We start from the raw sequence: 19,082 nt of genomic DNA, 5'->3' as shown, positions 1-19,082 counted from the left end.
ACTCGCTAATGTTGCACTGCGTATTTTTAGTCTTTCAAATTTGAACAAAAATGCTTTTTTTTTTTTTTTTTTTTAAATTAACTCTTATGAGGGACCAACGAGGACGGCTTTTAGCACCCTAACACTGGAAGATGGAAAATAAGATTTTCATGCGGAACATGCTCACGACCATACCGACATCTGCTCAACAGGCCAGTGCGTAGTGTGCATTTTTATTTATTTCGTCATAAGTTATTAACGTGTCATCTCGTTTCCATCTGAAGACGCGATAACCGCCTTGAATCAAACTCAATAATCCTATTTTATGAAGTGGAAAATATGTTCTAATCTCGTCCATCCACGTGTGTTGTCATGTGTGCTAACTTATTACTTATGAGCCAGTCAAGCATTATTTTTCATGGTTATAAGACCTTGTCATTTTTTTTTTTTTAACATGCAGTCAACTTGCACAATTTGAATATGGTTGCTGATGTAATTCATTAAATTGTGCTGTTGGAATATTTCGGGTGCTTTTACATATATGTGTGGAAATATTTGATATGTACTTAATAAAAAAAAAAAAAATAATAATAATCCTCTTTCGGTAATCAAGTGTTTTTGTTTTTCATCCTTCAACAGAGACAATGTCGAGCATTAGAGAGTTTCAAAATACAGTAAAGCCTCGGTTCTCAAAAGTCCCCGTTTTCAAAGAGATCGGTTTTCGAGCAAAATTTTGAGATTTTTCTGCTTCTGCTTTCCAACGAAAATCAGTATTTGAACGCCCCAGACAAAACCCGGAAATAACATATTGCGCAGGGCCAGACCAGCTGACCCACGACGTGCTCTGTTGTGAATTTCCATGCTGCCGAAAAAATATACTTCTACTACTAAAGCATATATTTTATGAAAAAATATATTTCTTCAATTATTTTATTATATAAAGTATTTAAACTATACATGTATTTCTCCTTGCAGTTTATTATCAGGAAAAGCTAAAAAAAAAAATTTAAAAGCTTGGAACGCATTATTTCTTTTTCCATTCATGGTAATGGGAAAGATCGATTCGGTTTTCGAACAAATCACTTCTCGAACCGTTTCCTGGACGGATCGCGGTCGAGAACAGCGGCGTCACTGGAGCGTTAAAAAAGTTATTTTACGGGCTCAGCTTGTCTATCGCGTTTCCCGTCCTAAAATGTCGTCTTCGCATTTCGATTCGGACAAAAGTGACGACGTGGCGCAGTCGTAATCGAGTTACTGGCCCGCGTTCCCCGCGACGCTGGCCCGCTGCCCAGCGCCCGAGCGCATCAGCGTCTGCTGACTCGACACCGGAGGGACGATCGGGTTATGTCTCAGGGAAAAAAAAACAACATCAACAAAAAAATATGTAGCCGGTTTACTTGGACGCAGCAGTTTCCGAGAGGGGTCAGAACCCTCTTGGACGGACGTACTGCAAGCGAGGGCGGCCATCGGGGAGCTTTCACGCTCGGCTTTCGTCTTGCTGACTGCTGCCAATACAAATATCACCTAAAATAATAATAATAATAAAAGTAGTTATCTTCATTTTCATTACACCATCTTATCTTGTTTGAGAAGTTTTGTGATACATTTTTCCAGTTGTTTTTCACTCATTTGTGAATTTGGCCATTTGGGTCCTTGTTGGAGAACAGCAAGTTGTGCAAAAAAAAAAAAAAAAAATTGTTAAAAATATTCCATTTTCATTCAGAATTTTAATGGTCATTAATATGGTGCATTTTAGCGCCATCCTCAAATTTGAAGACAGATTTTTTTTTTCTTTTTTATGTGTGCTTTATCAAAATTGACCTGGGCAGCGCCATGGACAAGCGTCTGCCTCACAGTTCTGAGGTTCAGGGTTTGAAGCTCAATCATTGCTTTTAGTCACTGTAGATATTTTTAAAAATGTATCTACTGTTTAATCACTTATGGAAATTTGATTCTATCAAATATTGATATCAGCCTAAAAAAAAGAAAAAAATAAGCAATTTAAATCGGGCCCTAATTACAGTGTAATAACTCAATTTATATAACATGATTTCAAGGTGGTACCGTGAAACAGCGATGAACAGATCAGCCGCACATTTATGAGGTTGTGGGTTTGAATCCGGCAATCCTTTCTGTTCAGCGGTAACATTGATTCTCTGTAAAAAAAAAAAAAAAATTGAAAATATTAGTCACTGATGATAATTGCGAATAAATCACATTTATTGACCGACCTGAGCGTCACGTGGCCGGCGTGGGTCGGGTTCCCTCCCGCTCGGTGATGGCGGAAACGAGACCACGCCAGGGTGCGCTCCGCATTTTGACGAGCGGCACAGAAAATGGCTGGACGGAACAAATGATAAATATTCTTTAAAATCCTTTAAATAAATTAGTATTACTAAATAATAGTATTAATAAATCATTAATTTAATCCTTTAAAATTTAAAAAAAAAAATGGAAAAATATTTCAAAAAATAAAAATTAAGTGCAAGATATAAAAACAGACATATTTTCGGAAGTTTTGACTTTTATTGTATTTCTTTGAACATCCGTGTAAATCATATGAGAGTTATAACGACACGTTAACGATTGTTCTCGGGTCCCAGTCACAGCGCATACTTACACTTTATGGAAAGCCTTACAGCGTTACTACATCATGCGTGTTGCGTTGCGTTGTGTGGGGTACAGCGCGGGTCAAAAGGTCACAAGCGGGAAAACGCTCGGCGCCGCGCGTTTCAACCTGCCGCGTCGCGTGACCTCTGCGCTTTGCTACACGTTTCTTAAGACGCCCGCTTTGCTGATGAGTTACAAAAAGAAAAACAATCACATTAGCGCGTGCATGCGGACACAACACAGTAACAGTCTTGGAGTTTGTACCTTTGACAAAGAGGGAGGCGACCTCTCCCTCGGCATTTGTAGCTTATGGACAGTAAAAGCTTATGTCGACTACTTTTATGATCATTATTCATATTTTTTTTTGTCATCCTACACTTCTACAGTACACACACTTGACTGTAAAACACAAAGACTGGATAACGAGGTAATAAGATAAATACAGTAAGGACCACTGAACGGCTCGCTTGCCTATTTAGCAGCTACGGCCTATTGCGGCCTCGCCTGTGCGCTGAGTTTAAGAACGTAACAGTTTCACGCCTAGTGCGGGTAATCCCTCGCTATATTGCCGTTCACCTATCGTGGTCCTGATATAATGCAGATTTTCCTGTTAAACATACATTTTTTGTGTCTGTTGACACATATTTAAAAGGCATTTAAATGTACGGAGAGCTATTTGAGGGGGCGTGTGCAATCAAAATAAAATAAAAATCACTCTTTGTCATACGTGTTGAGTTTGTCGGTGTTACTTGACAGGTGTATTACTACGTGATTTAAATGATCTTTTTGAAAAATCTGCCGTCTGTGCCCCCATCTTGTGCCTCTAATTTGTATTGAAACCACCGCGCCTGAGGAAAATCAGCTAATCTTACACGATGGTAGTCATTTGTCGTGTTTTGGTTGATCACATCACGGCGTGCCTTGAAAAAAAAAAAAAAAGACGCCAGCCTGGCTCTTCTTCCTAGTTTACCTTGCACTGCCCCCGTCCGCTCTTAAAGGGGTACACTCTCATTTACAAATGTTACAGTCCTTACGCAGCCTATCAATGTGGTTTATAACGACGCCGTGCTTATGCGCCACCCACCACCGGAAATTAATTTTTTTTACATAAAGACATGCCTCTGTCGGCAAGCGTTGTTGGAGAGCGCACAAAACGTTATCGGTGTCAAGTTTAATTTTTCCCCGAGGCTGCGGAATTCTGCAAGCGAGTACACGACAAATGACTGACACTATGTACTCATCAGGACGGTTTTAACATTTTTTTTTTTTCAATTTAAAAATAAAGTTTTGTTTGTCTTCCGGTTGATGATTCCCCAGCCACTGCGCCATGAAAGATGATCAGGTGTGCTATGGGAATGATCAAACTGGAAATGGATTTATTGATATAATTCTTGCATTTGTTCATCTACATTATCTGGGCCAGCAACATCAGAAGATTCTTCTACTATTTGGAAGACGGTATAGACTGTTTTCAACTGACGTCACACACCTTCAGGTTTAGAACGCGGTTGCCATTTTGGTCGGGTAAATTCGCGTAGACAGTCTTTTTAGCCATCATGCGTCACTTTTAACAGTCGTACGAACATTTGTGTAACTCGACCTGTATGCAAAAGCAATAGAGTCAGTCGAGTGAACCCATCCAACATGGCCGCGTGCCTCGGATGTAGTCACGTGGTGGAAAACAGTCTATTGTGAGTAGGGGGGGGGGAGACTAAGCCAAACTGTGAATAGTGAAAATCTGCAGCTAAGTGATGTCCACCGTAATTGTATTTGTTTTAATTTCCGGGATAAATTGCTGCTTCCCCCCCAAGCCCCCCAATTAAAATAAAAAAAAAAATGGAAAAAAAAATGAATACATCAGCGGATAATTAATGCGCATTATAAATGCACTGAATCATCATTTGAATGTTTGTTTTCTTTTTTGAAGCCATAAAGTTGGGGATGAACCATCATTTAACGTTTTTGGGGTCACCCCTCGCAAAAAAAATAAATATAGATTTTATATTTTTCAACATTTACATCTTTTTGTCAGGTGGTGTGCCTTGAGCTTTTCCTAATGTCAAATATGTGCCTCGGCTCAATAAAAGGTAGGGATTATTCCATTATTACTACTACTGTACATATTTTCCATGCAGTGGATTTTGTTTGTGTTCCAAATATGTATTCAAAAAGTGCCTTTTAATCGGTTGAAATATGTTTCAAGTGTGTGCGGAATATTTGATGGCGAGTCGATGTCACAGAATTTCCCGCTGCATATCTTCTTTTTTTTGTTGTTTTTGTTTTGTTTTCCTTGTCGGGGTTTCTGTGCGTGGACGCTGGTGAAAGTCCGCGCGACCCGCTTCTTCCTGAGAATTGTTCTTGGGTTTGTGACCAAATGCGTGAGTGTATGTGTGTGTGCGTGGAGTCGAGAAGCACCACACCCGTGTCGCCAGTGCGCTGTATAACAGTCTCGTAGGACCGGTACCGGAGGATATCGGTTGGACTTGCATCCCTGCTTATGTTAATGTGAGCTTAAGAGTAGAAAGTGGAAACCAGTAAGAGGTCAAGTGATACATGCTTGATGAAGGCCAGCCTCATGCAAACGCGGCTGCACCGGCACAAGGCCCAAGGCCCGACGCCTTCGGCGCAGCTGTGGAGCTCCCGTCCGCTCTCTTTTCCATATGTGTGGGTTTTGTTTTTCTTCCAATATTACCGCAATTCCCGGCCTACAGAGCGCAGCTGGTTGTAAAGGAAATACCATTTGGTACATACATACAGTACGTGCCCGCATTGAAACACGAGATATTTACAAAGACGGTGAACAGAAAGAGATTAACGCTAGCGCTCGCGTGACGCTAACGCTCGCGTGACGCTCGTGTGACGCTAGCGCTCGCGTGACGCTCGCGTGACGCTCGCGTGACGCTCGCGTGACGCTCGCGTGACGCTAACGCTCGCGTGACGCTAACGCTCGCGTGACGCTAACGCTCGCGTGACGCTAACGCTCGCGTGACGCTAACGCTCGTGTGACGCTAACGCTCGCGTGACGCTAACGCTAACAGGACCAGTTAAAATAGAACTTACCGGTAAATATTAGTGAGACACGCCAGTAACACAGCAGGACCACGCTAGCGCAGCACTAACAGGGCCGGCCAAAGTCACTTCCTCGGCACATACATTCCACCGCTCTCATTCTTACCTTTTCCGCTCGAGTGCCCCCCTTTGGGTCCCTTAGAAAAAATGCGCAAATTAACCGCGTCACGGCATAAACCGCAGGGGTGGAAGCGTCTAACAAAAGTCGCGGCTTGTAGGCCGGAAATTACGGTAACTGGGTAACGATTGTGACGTCCCCCGGCAAAGTCTCTCAGCACGGCCGGCGGGCATCTGTTGCCAGACGCATTTGTGTCCATCGAGGCGTGCTCGGGCTTAAATCCAGCCGGTTAAGACGGAGCGCAGCTGTCCCGCTGTTTCCGACGCGCAGGTGAAAGGTGTCCCCTCCGCGTAGAGTATATAGCGACGCTCCGAGGGATTCAACACGGCAGCAGTACACGGGAGTTATCTACAGTATATGCTTGACTTCGCTTGGTCTGCTGCGTCTTCCCCGTCCGTCTTTGCTTGTTTGTTCTGTTATTTGGCATGAAAATGACTTTATATTCCCAGTTTGTGTCCCGCGGAAATCGACGTCCGGCTTTCTCAGTCAGGTGAAGTACTTGCAGTTAGTGGAATCGATAGCGCAGTACGGCGTGCACTTCAGGTGACCGTATGACCTGCAAGTAATAATTAGACAGTCATGTCAAATGCGGCCGGTCAAATGCAGATTTTGGAAGACCTCCAAAACGCTCACCCCGGCAGGTAAGTATGACACGTCTGGTAGCCAAAGTCTTTGCCGTCGCACTCCTCAGCGCCATCATGGCGGTAGCCGTCGCCGCAGAAGGCAAGTTTACACTCTGCGATTAGGAGACAAGGGCCAAGAACAACAACAAGTTCTAGTTCCGCAGGTGCAAAATTAGCATGCTATCGTTAGGTTAAACCATTTCGCTCCGTTGTACCCAAAATGATTATGTACTACAAATCATGCGCCTCAATTTCCGCGACTTTTTTTCCTACACGCTTTCTACCCTGCGGTTTATGCGGTGATGTGGCTAATTTGTGCATTTTTTTTTTTTTTCTAATTGCCGCAAGGGGGCGGAAAAGGTAAGAATGAGACCGGTGGAATATATGTGCCGAGGAAATGACTTTTACCGGCCCTGCATTAGGGCTGTGCTAACATGTTGCCGCTGTCTTACTGGTGTGTCTCAGTGATATTTACTGTTAAGCTTTATTTTAACCGGCCCTGTTAGCATTAGCGGCGGTGCTAGCGTTAGCACTAGCGTTAGGACTAGCGTTAGCCCCGCGCTAGCGTTAAACTATTTCTGTGTACAGTCTTTCTTTGTAAATATCTCGTGTTCCAATGCAGTATGCACTTGTATGTACCAAATGGTATTTCCTTTACACATGTACTCTGTGACGTTTGTAACCAGGTGCGCTCTATCGGTCGGAAATTACGGTATCTTGATTCCATAGTTGTAAATATGTCGAGAAATCCTATTCCACTAAATCACAGGTGTCAAACTCAAAGGCCAGGGCTCAATGCCGGCCCGCCATAGTAAGTCAAGTTAACTTCTATGATTCTTGCTAAAAATTTGTACCCAGATTGCTGGCATCAGGCTAAAATCTCCCATATCCAAATTTGGTCAATTTCATAACTTTTCACAATGAAGACGAGAACATTGAGTTTCCCCTAAAGTGCGGAATTTGAAAACCCCTGATATCAACCCTATTAAACACCGTTGAGATGAACTGGGACAGAGATTGGGAACCAAGGCCATCCTCCGAGTCCGACGGATAATTCGGATAATAGTCTCTTCTTGTAAGAGTCCAAATCCTCAAACTTACTGACGCAGCCGTCGGTGACAACTTTGTTGCCGTCGTCACATTCCTCGCTAGCCTTGCGCTGCACGACGCCGTCGCCGCAGTAACCGTCCTCATCAGGCGGGTTCTCCATAGACTGGAAGGCCGTCATCTGGAACGGGAACGTTTAAGAGGCTTGAGCAACAAACGGAACAGACGTTTTGACCCAAATAAAAAAAGAAAAATTCTAAAAGGGAAAGATTGATCATGGAGGACGTTTGAGTGTACTCGTGTACCTGAACAGGAAACCATCCGTCGGCGTCTTTGAAATAGAGAGCTCTATGATCTTTGCGGAATGCGAACGCATTCTCTGTCTGAAGGCGCTCCAGCTCCTCCTCGTTGCTCACCACAAAGATCTGAACGGGAAAGACATCATTTCCATTTGTGGGGAGAAAATGTGAAACTTGGTGAAATGGAAAGGATTTACATCCGTACAGAATACTGGAACTTTGTTCCTCAATAGTGAACCGGGAGAGAGCCAAAATGACTATTCTCTCCGACTCAGACTATTGTTACTCTACATATTTACATCAAAAGTTATGAGTGACATCATAAATAACCTCGTGTATGAATTGCGCTTTATAAATAAATTTGCTTTGCTTTGTTCGTGGCGGGGCTTGATGGGGGTCCGCTATGCTGTATAAAGCACAGGCGTCAAACTCAAGGCCGGGGGGCCAGACTTGGCCCGCCACATGATTTCATGGGGCCCGCGCGTCCAAATCGAGAGTGTCGATTTCAATTTTTCATGTAAAAAAATTTGTACAAAAACTCCAAATTTTCACGCATCATAAACGACAGACAGACAGACAGATAGATAGATTTTGCAAGCATTTTTTGTGTTACCAAACATGAATAGTTGAAAAAAATACATTACCCTTGATTTCTGATTCCAAAAGTAGATCATCAATTGATGATGTCAATACGATAAGGCGAATAAATATTTGTATTGTTTCGCTGTCACAACGCCCCTCTGAGGGAGACCGGAACAACAATGTGGCCCGCGAGAAAAATGAGTTTGACACCCCTGGATTTATACGATAAAACATCACATCTGTCAAGCGCAAAATGGAGTACCGGTACATTCGGCTCACCGCGGGTACTTTGAGACTCTGAGCCTTTCTTCGGGAGTGAGAATCTTCTAACAGAGAACCACGAGGAGGGCTGCAGCTACACTGTCCGGGCTGGCCGGGCGGCCCGCGGGCACCTTTGACTCCGACCATGTGAAGTGCTGAAACGCAAAGGGAGAACAGGAAAGCGGTTATTTGTGGCCCGTGTTGAGCCGTATATTAGTAAACCAATTCAGAATGTGACCGAGAACTGTAACGGAAGCCAGTCTGCCCCGTTGCAGCCGGATGATGTCACGACGCGAGCATTTTCGCTTCGCCTCGGGAGATTAGATTTCTCCTCACGCCGGTCTTGGCCGCTTTCTGCTGACGCGGCGCTTGGCTGCGGCCCGTGCCAGACGCTTTGCGTGCATCTCTGACTGAGCATTCTGCCACTTTGCACAGATACGCAAAAAAAAAAAAAAAGTACTTGACGTTCCCTCTGCGGAGTTGGGGGGGGGGGGGGGGTGTGTCGAGAGTCGTCACCTGTGACAGGCGGACCAGGAGGTCCGGGAAGTCCGGGAGATCCCTGTGGACCCGCGGGTCCCCTTGGACCGCCACTGCCCGAGTCTCCTTTCATTCCCTGCAACGTGAGCCAAAAATACACAACATGCTTCACGCCCGTAACTCTTGCATGCTCTCATATTCTATTCTTAGCAGACACAACAAATAACGAACACGACCGTATGTAAATGTTAGGAGTACCGTCATTTCCGGCCTATAAACCGCAACTTTTTTCATACGCTTTCAACCCTGCGGTTTATGAAGTGATGCGGCTAATTTGTGCATTTTTTCTAATGGCCGCAAGGTGGCACTTGAGCAGAAAAGGTAAGAGACCGGTGGAATATATGTGCCGAGGAAGTGACTTTTACCGGTCCGGCCCTGTTAGCGCTGCGGTAGCGTGTTACTCCCGTGTCTCAGCGAATTTTACCGGTATGTTTTTTTTTTTTAATTGGCTGTGGGATGAAACCGGAGTACCCGGAGTAAACCCACGCAGGCACGGGGAGAACATGCAAACTCCACACTTGCGGGTCTGGGATTGAACCCGGGACCTCAGAACTGTGAGGCCAACGCTTTACCAGCTGCGCCTATTATATTTCTATCACCGACAAATAAATCACTGCAGTGATTCCCAACCAGATTGCCGTGGCACGCTAGTGTGCCATAAAATGTTCTCGTGGGCACGGTGGCAAATTTCACTTGATTGATTAATGGATCACTCGTATTTCTTACAAAAATATCTTTCTGTAGCCTTGTACGCCAGCAGTGCACAGTGAAAGGCAGGACAATTAAATCTTCCATTACACGTCCGAGGGTATAATAACCCCGAGTGCCCACCTGTCGCCATTTATTCATAGCTCACTGATGCCTCAGAGTCCTGTACAGTACTGTACTGTACTGGATTAGATTTTGGTTCAATTAAAAAGGCTAAAATTTCACACCAACTAAATCTGTGAGTAACCCGATCATCATCATTATTTCAATCGTTGCACTCGCTGTGGCGTTTTTTGTTTGGTGGTGTTCCAAGAGACTTTTATCAATGTTAAAATTGGCGACTCAATAAAGGTTGGGAAACATTACACATCTTATCAAATACAGCGATGCCTCGGTTCTCGACCGCAATCCGTTCCATTTTGAAAACCATCCGAGAAGTGATTTGTTCGAAAACCGAATCGATGTTTCCCCATGACAATGAATTTAAAAATAAATAATGCGTTCCAAGCCTAAAAAATTTGGCTATTTAAAGCATTTTTTTTAGCTTTTTCTGATAATAAACTGCTTAGTAGAAATACATGTATATTTTAAATACTTTATATCATAAAATAATTTAAGAAATATATATTTCTTTTTTGCCTAAAATATATACTTTAGTAGTAGAGTACGCTAGGCTAGGAGTACATTGCCATAACTGTAGCCTTGTAAACTATTTTTATTAATAAAAGTGCAGAAAAACTTAAATAAGCAACTTGCCTTCTTTGGAGGCATGATTGGGGGTTAGTACGGTAGTCCTCGATAAGAAGAAAAACCACAGTCACTACCGGGACACGTCTGTGTACAGACGCTGCGTTATACAGAATAACAAAAGAGTGCTGGTTTCGCTGCGCGCGTTATGCCATTTCCGTTTTTTTTTTTTTTTTTTTTTTCAGTGGGCGTTCGAATTGACAATTGACAACGCGTCGTGGGTGGGTCAGCTGCTTGCGCCGCGCGCATTATGTCATTTCCATTTTTTTGGTGGCGTGGGAATTCATAACAAAGCGCGTCGTGGGTCAGCCGGTCTGGCTGTGCGCAATATGTCAATTCCGGGTTTTGTCGGGGGCGTTCGATTACCGATTTTCATTCAAAAACAGAAGCAAAAAAAAAAAAAATTGAAATTTTCGTTCGAAAACCGATTTGTTGGAAAACGGGGACGTTCAAGAACCGAGGCTTTGCTGTAGTTAAAAAAAAAAAAAAATGCTATATTATTTCTTGAGGGCATCTCACCTGTTTGCCTCTCTTGCCTGGTCGACCAGTGGGTCCTCTGTTTCCTGAAACGCCGGGTTCTCCTTTTGGACCCATTTCTCCCTGCGCAAACATAAAACCGGAGAAAATGATCGACGTTACAACATCATCAATAATTTGTAAAGCCGGTGGGGAGGGGGGTGGGGTACGATGTCTGAGAAAATGGCGCTCACTTTCTGTCCAAGCATCCCAGGGAAACCCATTGCCCCCTGAAGAGATGGAAAAAGTACAAGATGGTGAGAGTACATGCATCAAATATGTCCAAATACCTCAATGCCTACAGCAACTGTCCTGGTGTTGTACGCACCTTGTCGCCTTTGGAGCCTCTCTCGCCGTGTTCCCCTCCGGAACCCTGGATGAGAAAACGCGGGAGGGTCCGATTTAATATAATTTTGCTGTCAATCCATCAGAGCTTAAAGACTCGCGTACCTTTTCACCTTTATATCCAGGTAAACCCTAAAATACAGGCAAGTATTATATGCATGTTGAAAAAATGTACAGTGGACTCACGCGTACTCATTGCTCACTCATTCGGTCGCCACGGATTAACATCGCCGTGGAATATTTTTATACACTTTTTTTGGTGTCATTTTTTTTTTTTTTTTTCCTCACAAACACTTAGTGGCAGTTTGTTGCCACGTATTTGAGAATTCTTGACGGTTAGAAAAATAAGTTAATATCCTTTAAAAAACTTGTTGTTTTTTTAATTATAATGGGGCTCAATTCTCTTTGCGGTCCGGCTTGGTCCGTATTTCCCGTGGGTTGTAGGGTCCGGTAGACAGAAGCGTAAAGTGTAGATTTAATATTAACGTGGAAATCACATACCCTGGGTCCCATTGGTCCTCTGCCGCCAGGCAGACCCATCAGTCCCGCATCACCTTTCTCTCCCTGACCAAAGAGAAAAATAATAACAGCGTGAGATATGGCTTGAATTGAATAAATTACATGGTTAAGAATGTTGATGAATTATGGACTGAAGCAGAACTATAAAACAGATGTTTTGACCACAAGATCAGTTTCCTGCCCCCACTAATATTAATTTTCCAACAGAAAGTAGGTGAATTTAATCATTCTCTGATTGATCAATGACATCCTTATTACATAATTGTGGAATATTATCTGGAATATATATATATTGTGGACTGTTTTCAACATACAGCATCTACAGAAAGAGATCTGACTTACTCACTTTGGGCCCACTTGGTCCTGGCCATCCAACTGGTCCCTGCCTTCCTGGAGGTCCAGGGAGACCAGTCCGACCCTGACAGAGGCGATGGGGGGGGGCATGACATTTGAATAAATTATAAACTATAAATTGGGACATTTATAAGAAATAAAAGCTCGTAATCGAACCGGTACAACGGAATTGAAGTTCAAATCAAATCTAGAAAGTATTTGTCGCAAAAGGACGTCCGTCTGCTCGCTTCAGTATTTAATAGACGTTGTTCCGAATCCAAGTCCTGCGCATGTAGGGGAAGACTGATTTTAACGAGCGCTGTCACTTTGCCATATTTAATTAAATGATAGCCCGTGTATAGAACGGGAGCCGCTGCTTGTGGGAAATAAAATGATTTATGAGCCGGCTCCGGCCACTAAGCTAAATTGCACTGCAGTGCTGCAAACGCTTGCTCGCTCAGACCGCCCGCCGTTGGAGCTCTCCGAACGGGGATTTGAGTCTCGCGCCGGGGGGTGGGGGTCCGCACCGAACACCCGAGCTTTTGCGCACACAGGCGTCCTTCGATCCGCGTCGATGTGCAACATGACGCGAGCCGTCCCGAATGCCTTTGAGTGGACGACTTTGAGACCCACCCCGCGTGAGCTCTGCAGCTTTCAAACGCGGTTGCCGCGCGTGTACTCCGTCTCCCGTCAAGGTTGGCCCCGCTCGCAAAGCAGTCAGCGACATTGAATCTCATTTTTCCGCAAATCCACTTAGCGCAAGGCTAACTGGTGATTAACGGAGAGACGCTCACCTTTTGTCCAGGTCTTCCGATTTCTCCCTGACAACAGGATGTGAAGGAGGGACAAGGACAGACGCCGTTAATGCATTTCCAAACTAGCATCTGTCAGCATCTTGGGCTGCAGGCCAAGACAAATTGAGCTCACAAAAATAATGAGCACGCGTGATCATGTATCGTCAGTGGCACGAATGTCATGGAGGAAACTCTTCTCACCTTTTCTCCCTTGGATCCTCCGATCCCGGGTAATCCTGGTGGGCCCTGTAAAACAAATAAAAGACGCTGTCATATCAGGATGTACAGTACTGTAATCCCAAGGTATGCAACAGGGATGAGTAGTGAGTCCTGCCACAAAATGTAAATGGAAAATGCACCCAAACTCTGATGCCAAAACAGTTTAACAGAATTTTAAATTGATATTGCTAGATTTATTGCTAGATTCTAAAAAAAAAGTTCCCAAAAGTATGTCTGTGTGAGAGTATATCCAAATAGAGCAAACGCTACCCATAACTCCCACTAACGACCCAAATTTAACCTGGCTCCTCCCCGACATACAAAGCCTGTCGCAACTTTTACCATCACTGATGTACTACTGTAATTTCCGGCCTATAAGCCGCAACTTTTTTCCACACGCTTTCAACCCTGCGGCTTATGCGGTGATGCGGCTAATTTGTGCATTTTATTCTAACGGCCTCAAGGGGGCACTCGAGCGGAAAAGGTAAGAGTGAGACCAGTGGAATATATATTTATATGCCGAGGAAGTGACTCTTACCAGTATGTTTTTTTTAACCAGCCCTGTTAGCGCTGCGCTAGCTCTGTGCTAGCGTGTTGCTGCTGTATTACTGCCGTGTCTCAGTGATTTTTACCAGTATGTTTTTTTTTTTTTTTTTAACCGGCCATGTTAGCGCTGTGCTAGCGTGCTGCTGCCGCGTCTCGGTGATTTTTACTGGTGTTTTTTTAAACCTGTTAGCGCCACGCTAGCATGTTTCTGCGGCGTTACTGCCGGTATGTTTGTTTTTTTTTGTTTTTTTTTTTTTTAACCGGCCATGTTAGCGCTGTGCTAGCGTGCTGCTGCCGCGTCTCGGTGATTTTTACTGGTGTTTTTTTAAACCTGTTAGCGCCACGCTAGCATGTTTCTGCGGCGTTATTGCCGGTATGTTTGTTTTTTTGTTTTTTTTAACCAGCCCTGTTTGTGCTACCGTGTTGGTTAAGATATTAAAACTTTGAAAACTCTGTGTACCGTCTTTCTTTGTAAATATCTCGCGTTTCAATGTGGGCACTTGTGGCTTTTACACAGGTGCAGTTTATGTATGTAGCAAATGGTATTTTCTTTACAAATGTACCGGGTGAGGCCTATAATCTGGTGCGCTCTGTAGGCCGTAAATGACGGTAGTTTCCTATTTAAATGGGACTTTTGAAGCGGGTCCCCTAACGCAAGGGTCACCAAAAACAGCGTAGCCACCAAGGACCACATGAGTATCCCATGGGACATTGTAAATTCCTAGGAATGATGAAGAAACAATCATTATTGCTGTTTTTTTTTTTTTTAGATGTGTCATTGATTGATTTAGGTCCCCAGCCTTTCTAACAAGTTCAGTTTGTATATTCAGTCACACTGTCTGTTGCCACGACAACCTGACAGCCACAATCCTCCATTCATGCACGGGGGGCTGCAGTCAGACATCATCCTCTTCCACGCAGAGTTGTCTCCGTGGAGACTGTCAGTTGAGCCGCATTTAAAGGCAATAAGAGTAGCTGCTTTGATTGGCAGCAATTGGAGAGGGCTCTAAACGCTCCCACGACGACACAGCCCGCCCACCTTCGGCTCTACCGGACTGCTTTTGTCAACGAAATCACCGACACTGGTCTAACCCGCCTCTGGCGCACGGTCGCGCCACCTGTCACGGCAGATTTACACCATTTACGAAAATAGGGCTCTTTATATTAATATCCCCCACAGTGTACGCGTGAGAAGTCTGCAGGTGGAAATGCGAGCTGCAGCTTTAATTTAGGTATGAGTGGCAACTATTGATTGAAAAAGGCCTGATACTGCTGAGGTAGCCCAGGGAGGTTGACCACAGCAAAACATTTAATAATAAATGAATCATATCGGGAGAATAATCATACAGACGTTTTTAACAAGCGTCCATCACCCAAGTGGACACAGGGCCACGCGCTCGGTTTGGTAATCCCCGGAATGTACGCAAGCCAGTGCCCCTTTCCAGGCAGACGACTCTTCATCAAGTTTCAGAAAATGACAGGAGGTGCACTCCGGACTGTCAGTGGAAAAAGGCTATTTATGTCTGCGGCTAAATGCAGAGCGTTAATGGGCTGCTGTGTTCCATGCATGAGAGAGTCCTTCTTCTGCCTCCTCTGCAGGAGCTCTCAAGTTGGAGATTACCCGTTCAGTCGTCCGCAATGTTTTCAAGCATATTTGGAATGTTTCGAAAACAATCTTGTGCAAATGTCAAAAAAAAAAAAAAAAAATCTTTGGTGTCCTGCGAGAAATTATCCAATTCCATTTAATTGGCCGGGCAATCATTTATTCAAATGACGTATGTTGCTCAACTATCTACAGTGGAGAAAATAATTATTTGAACACCCTGCTATATTGCAAGTTCTCCCACCTAGAAATCATGGAGAGGTCTGAAATTTTTTATCGTTGGTGCGTCTTAGTGTATTACCAACAGTCACCTTGTCGCAGCTCTTTTCAGGTCATTGACCAAGTCCTGTCGTGTAGTCCTGGGCTGATTGCTCACCTTTCTCAGGATCACTGAGACCCCACAAGGTGACATCTTGCACGGGGCTCCACTCCGATTGAGACTGACCGTCAACTTTAGCTTCTTCCATTTTCTAATGATTGCTCCAACAGTGGACCCTTTTTCACCAAGCTGCTTGGCAATTTCTCTGCAGCCCTTTCCAGCCGTGTGGAGTTGTACAATTTTGTCTCTGGTGTCTTTGGACAGTTCTTTGGTCTTGGCCATGTTACAAGCTTGAGTCTTATTGGTTGTATGGGGTGGACAGGTGTCTTTATCCAGCTCACGACCTCACACTGGTGCATCTGATTCAGGATAACACATGGAGTGGAGGCGGACTTTTAAAGGCGGACTAGCAAGTATTTGACGGTCAGAATTCTCGCTGATAGACAGGTGTTCAAATACTTATTTGCAGCTGTATCACACAAATCGTTAAAAAAAAAAAAAATTAAGACATTGTGATTTCGGGATTTTTCTTTTTAGATTATATCTCTCCCAGTGGACATGCACCGACGATGAAAATTTCAGACCCCTCCGTGATCTCTCAGTGGGAGAACTTGGAACAAGATGTTCAAATACTTATTTTCTTCACTCTTTGTCAGCAACATATATGTGGCATGATTTGTATTATTTTTCTGACGTAAAACATGCTTTGGTTCAGTAAAAGGGAAACGCTGGTCTAAAGTAAATCGTGTCCATTTCCAAACAATAACTAGATAAATTTAACGAGACTTGGTAGGCCAAGTAATTGTCTTTCCAACACAAACGAGTCAGTCATTTAGTCTTCAAAGTCTAGTCTTTGTCAGTTCCTCACAAAACAATGACCAGTTGACAATTTGCAAGCTCTTACCTGAGGCCCTGGGGGTCCCATGGGCCCTGGGGGGCCGCGGGCACATGGGGAACCTTTACCTTCAGGTGGAGACTCTGAATTACCATCCTGATAAAAGAAAATAAACAATTCTGTAAAATGACATCAAAACGGCTTCTGTTCCACAATCGACCGACGCTCATAAAATTGGTGTGTAACGTGACTATCAATGGCAGGCGGGGGTGTCAAACTCATTTTTTGTCACGGGGCACATTGTACTCGCGGTTTCCCTCAAATGGCCATTATGGCTAGTAAGTAAGTAACTTTCTTTCGGCTTGTCCCGTTAGGGGTCACCACAGCGAAAAACTCATATTTGTTTGGCGCAATTTTTTTTACGCTGGATGCCCTTCCTGACGCAACCCTCTCGGGGAGTGGAGGCCCCAGTGGGATACAAACTCACGACCCCTGGTTTACCACTCTAAACACTGAGCTCGTCATAATGGCTCATGGCTGTGAAACGATAAAGATCTTTAACGGCCTCATCATATTTACACATGAAATTTATGAACTAGTTTTGGAGTCAGAAATGAACGGTAATGGAATTTTCCAACTATTGTTGTGTGGTCACACAAAAATGCTTGCAATAGCTCAACGTTATCATTTACGATATGACAATTTGAAATTTTGGTACAGATTTGAACAAAAAAAAAAATCGTCCGTGGGCCACATAAAATCATGCGGCGGGCCAGATCGGGCCCCCGGGCCTTGAGTTTGACACCTGGGATCTGTGGCCAGGAACATCTTGTGATCCTGATCCAAAGCATACCACAACATCTATCTTGCGACAGTACGTATGCATGCATGTGTTTATCAATCTCTGTGACTTAAGAGTTTAAAAGTCAGCGGTTGGACACCTCCCAAGGACACGTTGGCTATTCCACAATAGAATGGCAGTCACATGATTTGGACTCACATGAGCGTGGCGGCGCCAAAGCGAAGGAGGTGGAGGGAAGAGCGGGGGCGGCGGGGGACTCACTAAGCAGCACGGGTTCAACCTCCTCTGCTGCTCCCGGGGGGCCAGTGCTGGGCAAGGTGCAAAGGCAACGTACAGGAGGTCAAGAACAGTACACGAATTGCCGTTTTCTCGAGTACAAACGCGAAGGAGCGATTCATTGATGCACATGCACGGGGCAACATCTGGGGGCACCGATGCACGCGATCCCATGAGTCTCGACCGCAAACAGTTAGCATGCAGGAAACAGGTGCAAACTATCAAATGGTGACACCGGTCCAATTCCTCGTGCAGACATGAGGTACCGCCGCATTAGCTATTTATAGAGGCATTTCCAGTCCACCTCATGGGCAACAACAATATGACAACAAGTGTCGTTTACAAGACCACTTAATCACATCTAATAATGTCCAAACATGCGCACAATTCGGCCTTTGCACAAATTGAAATTCCGTTCTGATTGCTCCTGATTTAGTCATTCAAGATTTATTACAACCGGTGAGCTTGTGCTTTTCCCACAATGCAGCATATTGACATATTTCTAATATTGCTCTTGCTATATGAATACGAACAGGTCAAAAATCCAATCTATGACATCATGCTGTACTCAACTACAAAAAACAAACATTGTTAAATAAATGCCTCTCTGACAGTTTCATTTAATTAAAAAAAATATTATTTTTGGAAAGGCACATGTAATGCATCCCCCTACTAAATTAAAAAAAAAAAAAAAAAAAAAACTTGCACATTAATTTTCCCCATGCAGATGCTCAAGGGCCCCTTCAGCACACACACACACGCACATCAATAAACACACAAATAATGGCAACTGTTTTTACCTTCTGGGAATGAAGTAAAGCTGTCCAGGAAAGATGATTGGGCCAAACCATAGTAAAAGCAGAGAGTCACATAGAGTCCATGTGCTCGAGGAGTCATGCTGCCGCCCACGGTTGCCCGACTTTATTTGTGAAGCGAAAGCAGAACCTCTCTTCCGCTCGGCTTCACCTCTTCATCCTCCCTCTCCAGCTCTGCTGTCTTGACGCCCTCGCGAGGGGGGCACGTCCACCAATGCCCATTAAACCTTTCCTCCGCATCCGTGCGCGCTAAAATTTCAGGAGGCGGCCTGCCAGCTGCTTATGGGTGCCGATATTAGAGTTCTACTACTGCAGGGTGGGGGTTGGGGGGTGGGTGCCTTTGTTGTTTCCACTCCTCTCACATCGGGGGGGAACCGAGCACCGACTCGCCCACAGTTTGCCTTGCTACAAGATCTCATGTGCATTAGCACATACTTTAACGTTTTATCGTGGGGGCTTTAGGGCTATTTTGATTGCCATATTTTTCTTTCGGCCAGCCCTTGAGCAAGTGTAGTATCCGTTTACTCCAGGCCACATTGGTTTTATTGCCCGGATTGTCCTACAAAATAAATTTCAGGGG

The 19,082-nt window shown here is 44.3% G+C and overlaps 2 protein-coding genes and 1 long non-coding RNA gene across 3 annotated transcripts in view; 1 reads left to right on the top strand and 2 right to left on the bottom strand.

Moving 5' to 3' along the window:
* The window catches only part of plekha8 (pleckstrin homology domain containing, family A (phosphoinositide binding specific) member 8), an 8,464-nt gene extending 7,902 nt beyond the window's left edge, over window positions 1-562 (top strand). Inside the window, exon 13 of the mRNA XM_061821016.1 lies at window positions 1-562. This exon is cut by the window's left edge and continues 431 nt beyond it. The gene's annotated coding sequence lies outside the window, so the exon portion shown is untranslated.
* Window positions 563-1,323: 761 nt separating this feature from the next.
* On the bottom strand, window positions 1,324-5,407 carry LOC133500911 (uncharacterized). The gene is made up of 4 exons (XR_009795053.1): window positions 2,600-5,407; window positions 2,211-2,319; window positions 2,044-2,135; window positions 1,324-1,503 (listed from the first exon to the last, which is right to left on the bottom strand). It is a non-coding gene; the product is annotated as an uncharacterized LOC133500911 (long non-coding RNA).
* A 159-nt stretch (window positions 5,408-5,566) lies between these two features.
* colq (collagen-like tail subunit (single strand of homotrimer) of asymmetric acetylcholinesterase) lies at window positions 5,567-19,046 on the bottom strand. Its single transcript, XM_061820102.1, has 17 exons — window positions 18,488-19,046; window positions 17,610-17,719; window positions 16,679-16,765; window positions 13,289-13,333; window positions 13,088-13,114; window positions 12,307-12,378; window positions 11,943-12,005; window positions 11,547-11,573; window positions 11,425-11,469; window positions 11,291-11,326; window positions 11,100-11,180; window positions 9,105-9,201; window positions 8,607-8,743; window positions 7,752-7,871; window positions 7,501-7,627; window positions 6,410-6,512; window positions 5,567-6,332 (listed from the first exon to the last, which is right to left on the bottom strand). The coding sequence occupies exons 1-17, from the start codon at window positions 18,582-18,584 to the stop codon at window positions 6,263-6,265; spliced, it is 1,344 nt and encodes a 447-aa protein (XP_061676086.1). The 5' UTR covers window positions 18,585-19,046; the 3' UTR covers window positions 5,567-6,262.
* Between the last annotated feature and the right edge of the window lie 36 nt (window positions 19,047-19,082).

The sequence above is a fragment of the Syngnathoides biaculeatus genome, chromosome 5 (genome assembly GCF_019802595.1).
Source record: "Syngnathoides biaculeatus isolate LvHL_M chromosome 5, ASM1980259v1, whole genome shotgun sequence".
NCBI classification, from domain to species: domain Eukaryota; kingdom Metazoa; phylum Chordata; class Actinopteri; order Syngnathiformes; family Syngnathidae; genus Syngnathoides; species Syngnathoides biaculeatus.
The sequence above is the reverse complement of the archived record's forward strand: the minus strand, read 5'-3'. Positions and strand labels throughout refer to the sequence as shown.

Bases quoted from the DNA above. Each gene is read 5' to 3' on its own strand.
- colq (XM_061820102.1), bottom strand. From the start codon at position 18,584: ATGACTCCTCGAGCACATGGACTCTATGTGACTCTCTGCTTTTACTAT. The intron at 13,334-16,678 runs GTAAGAGCTTGC...TTTGTTTTACAG, and splicing joins TGGGACCCCCAGGGCCTCAG to GGCCCACCAGGATTACCCGG. The intron at 11,470-11,546 runs GTACGCGAGTCT...TTTCTCATCCAG, and splicing joins CTGGATATAAAGGTGAAAAG to GGTTCCGGAGGGGAACACGG.